General features: G+C 34.0%; 2 protein-coding genes and 1 long non-coding RNA gene across 4 annotated transcripts in view; 2 read left to right on the top strand and 1 right to left on the bottom strand.

The window, feature by feature from the left end:
• Window positions 1–8371, top strand: part of LOC125776542 (uncharacterized) — a 148338-nt gene that overhangs the window by 63495 nt on the left and 76472 nt on the right. The window lies entirely within an intron of this gene.
• On the top strand, window positions 262–1744 carry LOC105226628 (uncharacterized). Of its 2 annotated transcripts, XM_049449157.1 has the most exons (3): window positions 262–1468; window positions 1533–1652; window positions 1713–1730. In XM_049449157.1, exons 1-2 carry the CDS (start codon window positions 305–307, stop codon window positions 1635–1637), a joined length of 1269 nt encoding a protein of 422 aa, XP_049305114.1. In that variant the 5' UTR covers window positions 262–304; the 3' UTR covers window positions 1638–1652; window positions 1713–1730. The 2 variants fall into 2 exon arrangements, with proteins under 2 accessions (XP_049305114.1, XP_049305112.1); XM_049449155.1 differs by having other exon boundaries at window positions 263–1468; window positions 1533–1744.
• Window positions 1831–3533, bottom strand: LOC105226626 (geranylgeranyl transferase type-2 subunit alpha). Its single transcript, XM_011205601.4, has one exon. It carries the CDS (start codon window positions 3407–3409, stop codon window positions 1937–1939), a length of 1473 nt encoding a protein of 490 aa, XP_011203903.2. The 5' UTR covers window positions 3410–3533; the 3' UTR covers window positions 1831–1936.

Genomic DNA, 8371 nt, shown 5'->3' with positions numbered 1-8371 from the left:
AGAAAAAATACGAAGAAATAAAGAACCAATAATACAATTAATAATTTTTTTTTTCAAATTCACCATGGTATGAGTGCAGTCCCTCATAATGAATTGGTGGACAGGACAACTAATCAAACTCAGACGAGCGATGAAATAATTTCTGTGTTATGTAAGAATTTATTAATTTGCACTGTAATTATTTTTTCTTAGTGGCAACGCCAGCATCACTTTTATCGATAGCATATTCAAATCATATGTTTTTGTTTACATTTTATATCAGGAACAAGTTTAAATCCAAATTCATTCACCGTTGGAAATTGTAATGGATAATAAAATTGTCGAAGAGAGAATATATAAAATAACTTCACACTTTGACCCATTGATCTTGAATAATGATTGTTGGCTTTTGATTTGCGATTTACTTACGTTTCAAGATATATTAAATCTGTCCAAAGTGTCACATTCATATAAAAACCTTGTGGAATACCTTGTATTACCGTCAAAGTTAACGAAATGGGAAATTTCATTTTCGTACGATATCATCGGTTTAGATGACTTTAAATTTATTTTAGATTCTATTTATACAACCGTTCGAGAACTGCGCATATTGTTTCTACCTGAACGGCATTTTGAGCTTTTGAGTTCCTACCAATTCCCAAACGTCACTGAAATACGTATTACGTTATCTCGCCCCATGGATGAAGCAGATATTTCTACGCTAAGCTACGTGTTTCCAAATTTGCAAGAATTCTCGCCTCATGGAATTTGCAGCAGTAAAGCAATAGAATTATTTGCAAATGTGGAACATTTGACACTGACATGCTGTAGAAACTTAACTAAAACTGATTTAGGACGTATACTCTTAACACTTAATTTGAAATCATTAAAATTAGATATTTTTAAAAAAGTCTCTCCTTTAAGTCGTGAAGAGTTTTTAAAATTCAGTAAAATTGAAGTCTTAACTCTCAATCGAATTGAGCTGGGACTTATTTCTGGAGTTAATTTATCCGATGTTCATAATCCAATTATATTTAGTGATCTTAAAGTGTTAATAATAACAGGTAAACTTATAGAATCAACAGAGATAGATAAACTGTTTGAAAACATTCAATTTATTGTGTGCAGAGATGTGAGTTCTATAGAGATCGCCAACGTTTCTGATAACTTCCTTAGTACATATTTCAATACAGAAAAGTACGACTTTTTGAAACGTGTCAGTGTTCTAAAATTTATAAATACCACCATTTTGAATAACGTAATTGGTGTGCCTAACAAGTATAAGGATCTTAGAGAGCTTTATTTTTTCTACTGCCATGCAGCATTAAATTTGGATATTTTAACCATTATATCGAATAGTCAGAAGGTAGATCTAATAAGCTTTGAGGATTGTGATATCCCACATATTGTCATAGGAAAAGCCTTTATAAGGGACCACTTAGGTATTCGGAGAAATCAACTCATATTGAACTGGTGTTCCAAAGAAAAGGTATCTGGTAAAACATCAATGCTTTTCCTATAGAAAAATCTAATTACGTTAATTACATTTACAGAATCCTGATGTACATTGCTATAATGAGTATCGCAATTTGATAAAATTAACAAATGTCTCACATATTTCCAGTAATTTTGATTCTATGACAATACAATTTAAGTAATTTATACATATTTATGTAAGTACAAACTGTGGATTATGCATACGAAACTTATTTTTAAAAGTGGTCTTAATGTAGATTTGTTAATATATGTTGTAGTCCCTTTATGAAAGTATTGCACAACAAATTTATTATTTGGGAAGACAGGAATGGTGACAATACAAGCATGCTGATTCCAAATGAGTAATTAAGTAGATACTGTATGGTTTAAATTTGTTTACTTATATTTAAAGTCATGCTTTACAAAATAAAGTCATTAGTTTACTTAAAGATAGATAAGTGCCTAGTTGTACACAATATAATTAAAGTTTGAATGCAATGAAACCTTGCAATTGCTTTTTATCACTGTAATGGTTTAACTTTTCTGATACCAAAACTATGTCTGCGATACATAAATACTGAGGATAGAAAATGGCGTTTAAATGCTCTTCATTACGCAAGTCTAATTTTCCTGGAAAATCCTCCGAACTTGTCCAGTCCAATAGATATTTTTCCAATATCCATTTAGATGCCATATCTCTGTAGTAGTTCTCGCGAAGTATATCCACTTTTTCAAGTTTTCCCAAATATTTCAAAGATTTATCATGATATTTTTGAGAGCCTATAGCTCGCATCAATAAAGCAGATGTCAGCAATGTCCACTTACTATCTGGCTCGTACTCTAACAAGCTTTCGCACGACTCAAGTTGCGTTTGTAACTCGTTTAAAACATTTTCCGTAAATGTAAAAGACTGGTTTGGTGGTTTGAAAAAGTATACACTCTGTTTGTATGTCTTCAAAGTAATTTGTTTCACATTGATGTCAGTAATGTGCAACTCCAAAAGATATTGATCGTTAATATGCTCTAAAACTTTATCACCGTTAAGGGAACAAAACCATGTAGTATCTGATTTAGCACCGTTAATAGATTTCCAATTTGTAATTTTTTTCTTAATATTTCCCTTGGAATCAGTTATTACTACATCTTCTTCGGTTAAAATAATTGGATTAGTGAATGATAGGACCGCACGGTTATTATCGCAGCGAAAAGCACATACATCCAATTCTTGGCGAGAGTAACCCAACAACCATCTTTGGTAAAACCATGCACTGCTATCATTTGGATCTGTAAATGCGGCCGTAAGTACCATTTCCAATTCTTCTTTCAATTTTTCCTCATTCATGGCTCGCTTTGGTTGCGCATCACCTTCATAGGGATACAATTGAGGTAACAATAAGCTGCGATGATGCCAGGATGAATAATTCGAGAAATTAGCTTTTATTTTTTCTGTGCAAAAATCCAGTTCGTTTTGTTTAGATGTGCGTGCCTTTTCAACCACATAGCGACGATAATCCCAAGTGTGAAAATTTCGTTCATCCATTTTTAAATATTTACTGCATAGCATGACTTCCCGCTCCCAATTAGCAGTAGGACTGTGTTCTAATGTCCAGCACCGATGATGCCAACCATTGTACGATTTGGGATTTACTAATAAGCACTGTTCGCTAAAATTTAATTCGGTATCGTAAATTGCTTGCCTCTGATCCACATCGTCAATATTCAATGATTTTTGTTCAACACATTCTCTTCTAATGTTCCATAATGTTGAAACATCTGGATTTCTAAGTAGTATTTGCGAAGTAAGCACCAGCATTTCGTCATCCAGTTGTTGTAAACGACGTTTTTCCTGTATTTTTGCCATTGCGGCTCTATAAGCTTTCACCTTAAGTGTTTGCTCTTTTTTCTTACGCTCCCGTTCCTCTTCAGTTGTACGAACTTTCAGTCTTCCGTGCATGTTGGAATGGATGTTATTATTTTATTTATTTTACGTGAAATAGGAAGTTTTAATCAATTCACTGAGTCACTGATGCTGATAAAATGATATCCACTTCTGCAGAAACCAAACAGCTGACATCTATTAATCACCCAGTAATCGATATACTAATGTTGCCAGATGGTTATTACAAATACATTTGTCCAAAGTGACCATCCATTGTTGGTGCATTCGTACGTAACGTAACGTCTACTCGTATGTTTATGATAGTATTAACCCTGCATTACTAACCTCAAATCATGTCGCGTGGTTACTAACCATGGGTCTTATCGACCCTCATTTGTATTATCTATTAAAATCGTTTAAACTTATAAATTGCTAAAACGTATACGTCTTTTAGTATATTGTAGTATTTTATTTTTAAATTTATAAAATTATGTTTTAAAAAATTAATTTATATACTTAAATTGAAATTAAGTTTGTATTCATTACAACATAGCTAATAAAGTGAAAAAAAAGTTATCCAGCCAGATTCCGCATAAAAATGATAAGTTTTAAAGATATTGACATCAAATAAAGTGCATTTGAAACCTGAAATATAAAAGTAAAATGTTAAAAAGAAAAATTGGAATGACTAATGCAAAAATTTTTCAATTATGTAATCTAATCGACCCAGACTATATTTTTTAAAACAATTTTTATGCATAATATTTTACATGTTTCTTATTCTTATTGTTTATAAACGTTTAAATATGTACAAATTTAGATTACATATATATCTTGCGTTAAAAAATATTCTTAATTTTTTTGTTAATTTAAAAAGTTTGCGTGTCTGGGTCGATTCGACCCTGAGGTTAGTAATGGAGGGTTAAAAGCAACTTCTTTTTTATTAAAAATTACAAATATATATTTAACATATGTAGGCATATACTTTTCTCTCCTTATTGCTAACAGTAAACAATCTTTAGTTAATAGAGCATTTGTAATATTTTCTGTTAAGGGGTTAGGGGTAGTCAGAGACACGAAAAAATGAGAATTTTCAGTATTTTTTTTTTGCTATTAAGTCGTGGTATTTTACAACAGTAGTAATACGGCATTATTATAGAATGTGTTGACTTGAAGTCACAAAAATTTCAAGAAAAAAAATTAATTTCCAAAGTTAGGGGCGATCCATAAATTACGTCACACCTTGAAGGGGGGGGAGGGTATCATTCAGAAGTGACATTGTGTGACAAGGGGCAGGGGGGGTCAAAAGCTTTGTGATATCACATTTCAAAATTTGTGATGTACAAACGTGAAATTTGTAGGTAAACAAAAAATATTAAACATTTATAAACACAATCTTTGTTTTTAATACTTAAGTTGTAACGAAGCTTTTTACTGCCCATGCTTCTTACAAGTACTATAACTTGTTGAGGTATACTCGCTGTGCCCAGGGTTCGTTACAATAAATTTGTAAACATTGGGGCTCTTCTGCGAATCATACTTTATTTTATTTTATATTATAATTTTAATCAAAGTTACAAAATTGTCTCTCGCGTTATAGTTTCAGCTTTACAACATTTTAAATATTTTAATTTAGATGTAATTTATATAGCTTCAAATGCCCCAGGAAGGAGGCATTTAACAGAGTTGAACAACGCATGGCACCTCTCAGTCGCGAAATTACTGGTGTACTATTGAATTATGATGATTTTGGGTCACATCTTGATTCAAGTATTCGAACTACGTCTCAGATCTAGAAAAACGAATCTTCGAAAGTGCGGGCAATGTGTTAGCTGACATTTGGAGCAAGTTAGTCATTGAAAATTTTCCAGTCGTTGCTGAATGTGTTGCACCAACTGTTACTGGACTGGATATTGAACAGGCTATGACGTGGAAAAATAATGCTACTTGGTAAGCTAATGTACGTGAGTCACAATATTTTTTACAAATAGTTAAATGTGAAACTATTGCATGTTGCGGTGTAAGACGTTGTAGTCTTTGGAAATTATTAAAATAAGGATTTTTATCACCACCTGTGTTAATTAAACAGATATCAGAAGGTTATGGAGTCACAGGGAGTGATGACAACGACGCTAAGTTTGTCCCATTATTACAATATTATTAAATCTCCAAGCATCATCCCATCTGAAACAGGTTCCATATGATAGTTATTACCCTGGTGTCGAGTCATACTTGTTTAAAAGATCGTGTAGCATATGTGGCCTATATTTTTCTTCATATTAAGCCACCAATCAACACAAACAATCACGTAAAAAACAAGAGCTGTTACCTATCGCGAAAATTCGTCCTCAAAGTATTGCGGCTAGACGTGCCCGACATGGATGGAAGAAGACGATGTTGATACGAAAGATGTTCCTGACATCCAAATTCAGAACGAAAATGAAGTGCCTGATTTACCAGTAATAAATGATATAAAGGAGTGGGTCAAAAGTCCATGGAGACAAGATGATTAAGTTTTGTAATTTTAATTAGCATAATTAAGTATTTATTATTTCTTGACTAGTCATTCGTTGTGTCTGTACTTTAATATTTAACTAAATGTTGATTTTATTAAAGATTATTCAATAAATATAAGAATAAATAGAATAACCTGCTTTTTTTATTTTTTGATAAATCCATAAAATTGGAAAATGTGTGACGTCACGAAAGGGGGGGACTAGTTCAAAATGTGACAACTTGTGACAAGGAGGGGGGGAGGGGTTAAAAAGTCCTTAAACTCGTGTGACGTAATTTATGGATGGCCCCTTATAGGGTTTTTTTCAAAACTAAGAAAATGTTGGCCTCAGGAAATTTTTTTCTAAATTTTTGGCGAAAAAAATCAGCAGTTAATTGGTTTTAAAAAAACAAAAAAATACTTCGATCAGGCCCGAGTTTATTACGTATTCTAAAAGCTGTATAAATTTCATTAAAATCTACTGAGCGGTTTTCGAGTTACAGTTTTCACCATTTCAAAAAACATAGTTTTGAGAAAAACGCGTTTAAAGTTTCACACTAGCGCTTTGAAGTGCCCGAGCTCTCTTTCTTATTTCTCGAATAACTCAAAAACTAATTATCGGATCAACGTGAAATATTTTTAAAATATTACACTTAACGAAAATGCAAAAAAAAGTTAATTTTTTGAAAATTCTAACTACCTCTAACCTCTTAAGGCAGTTATTATTCAGATTAAGAAATTTGGATTTTCTTTTGGTGGAGCTAAAAAGGTGACGTATTGTGACTGGGATAAAATTTAGATAAGTTTCATTTCTTTGTCATATCATAATATGCCAAGGTAAGATTTTAACATAATGTTGGTCTAGAAGAACTTGCTTTGGAAGTTAAAGTTTTAAATTCAAAATTACGTTATATAAATTTTGGAAATAGACTGGCTGATGTTTAATTTTTCCTATAGTGTATTATACAATTCAATTATATTTAAATTGATAGAGTAGTTTGTGGCCGTAGGCCAATTTTTGAACTGGCCAAATATATCATCGTCTCCATTTTGGTGTTGTTCCTAGACTTTTTCGAGCATTACCGTTATACTGAAAGTACGTATGGGAATAATTTTTACTTTTCTCAAATCTGAGTTAGAGGTGAAGAAATCCGTTGTGGTTAGAACGAAAATTATTATAATAATAAATGGTGTAATGAGGTATAGTAATGCTTCTAGGTACGCAGTAATAATCGAAGGACTACACCTACTCTTGCATCCTCGACGAGCACGCTTGAAATGTGAGTAACCCTGGTCCATGGCTAAAATAGTGAAAGTTTCAGTGGAGCCACTTCAACATATTCGGTTTGAGGGTTCGCTGAAGTCTATTTGCAGCGTCTGTTCATCAGAAGTGCGGCTGCGACCAGGCGTTGGAATGTCTGGCTCCTAAATTGGCAAGGTATCCATGCGCAGCTGATTGATGTCCTCGTAAAAGTGAAGGTTGACATCACCGCCGTCTAAGAAATGCAATGGAAAGAACAAGGTCGGAGAAGAAGGTTCTAGTGGCATTTACTACAGCGGCCTTATAAAGGGGCGCAAATTAGGTGTGAGATTCGTGGTAGGAGATAGACCCAGTCATCGAGTCCTGGCATTCACTCATTCGGATGAGCGTCTAGCCACAATCCGCATCATCAAATTTTTTTAATATAACACTGATTTAAGCCCAGGCTCCATAGAAGAGAAGGACGATATGACCAAATATGCGTTTTATGAGCTGCTGTAGCACGCTTATGACAATTGGCCCCTTCACGATGTAAAAATTGTGTTTAGTGTTTTAAACGCCACTGTGGATAAAGAGGCATCTTTGTTAGAACAGTTAGAGAATTCAGCCTTGATGGCGAAACCTCGCCAAATGGGTTGAGACTGATTGACTTAGCAGGTTTTATGGTTGTCTGTAGTACTATATTCCGGCACAAGAAAATTCATCAAACTACTTGGCTGCCTCCCGATCGAAAGGTTCCAAATCAGATCGCTCATGTTATGATAAATGGACGACATGTCTCCAAAGTCCTTAACGTGTGTAAGCTACGAGAACCTAACATCGACTCAGATCTCTATCTTGTTGTAGCGAAGATACGCGCCCAACTCGGTCCAGCAAAGCACGACCACAACACGTGTGAAATGGGATAGATACTAAAAAAAAAAGAGAGACCGAAGTACCTGAGTATGAAGAGCTTGAGAAGCTGTCCGATGAGGGTAATGCTTCAAAATTCTACGAAAGGATACGGCGACTAACGGAAGGTTTCAGGACCGGAACATACTCTCGTAGGGCCCAAGGAGGTGATCTAGTGATTAATGTTCAGTACTAAAGTTATGAACCTCCAGCTTGTGAAAGTGTAACATGTGGAGGTTTCGAACCCAATTCCCCAATCGATGACGATGGAATAGATGTTCTATTGACCGACTATGATGAGGTTCGAATAGAAATTACCCGCCTAAAGAAAAACAAAGCGGCGAAGTTATGGTTGCTCTGTCCAATCTACAAAAAGAGGACTTTACAATCT

This window comes from Bactrocera dorsalis, chromosome 2, assembly GCF_023373825.1.
Source record: "Bactrocera dorsalis isolate Fly_Bdor chromosome 2, ASM2337382v1, whole genome shotgun sequence".
Classification (NCBI taxonomy): Eukaryota; Metazoa; Arthropoda; class Insecta; order Diptera; family Tephritidae; genus Bactrocera; species Bactrocera dorsalis.
Note: the sequence above shows the minus strand (reverse complement) of the source record. Positions and strands in the feature narration are given on the sequence as shown.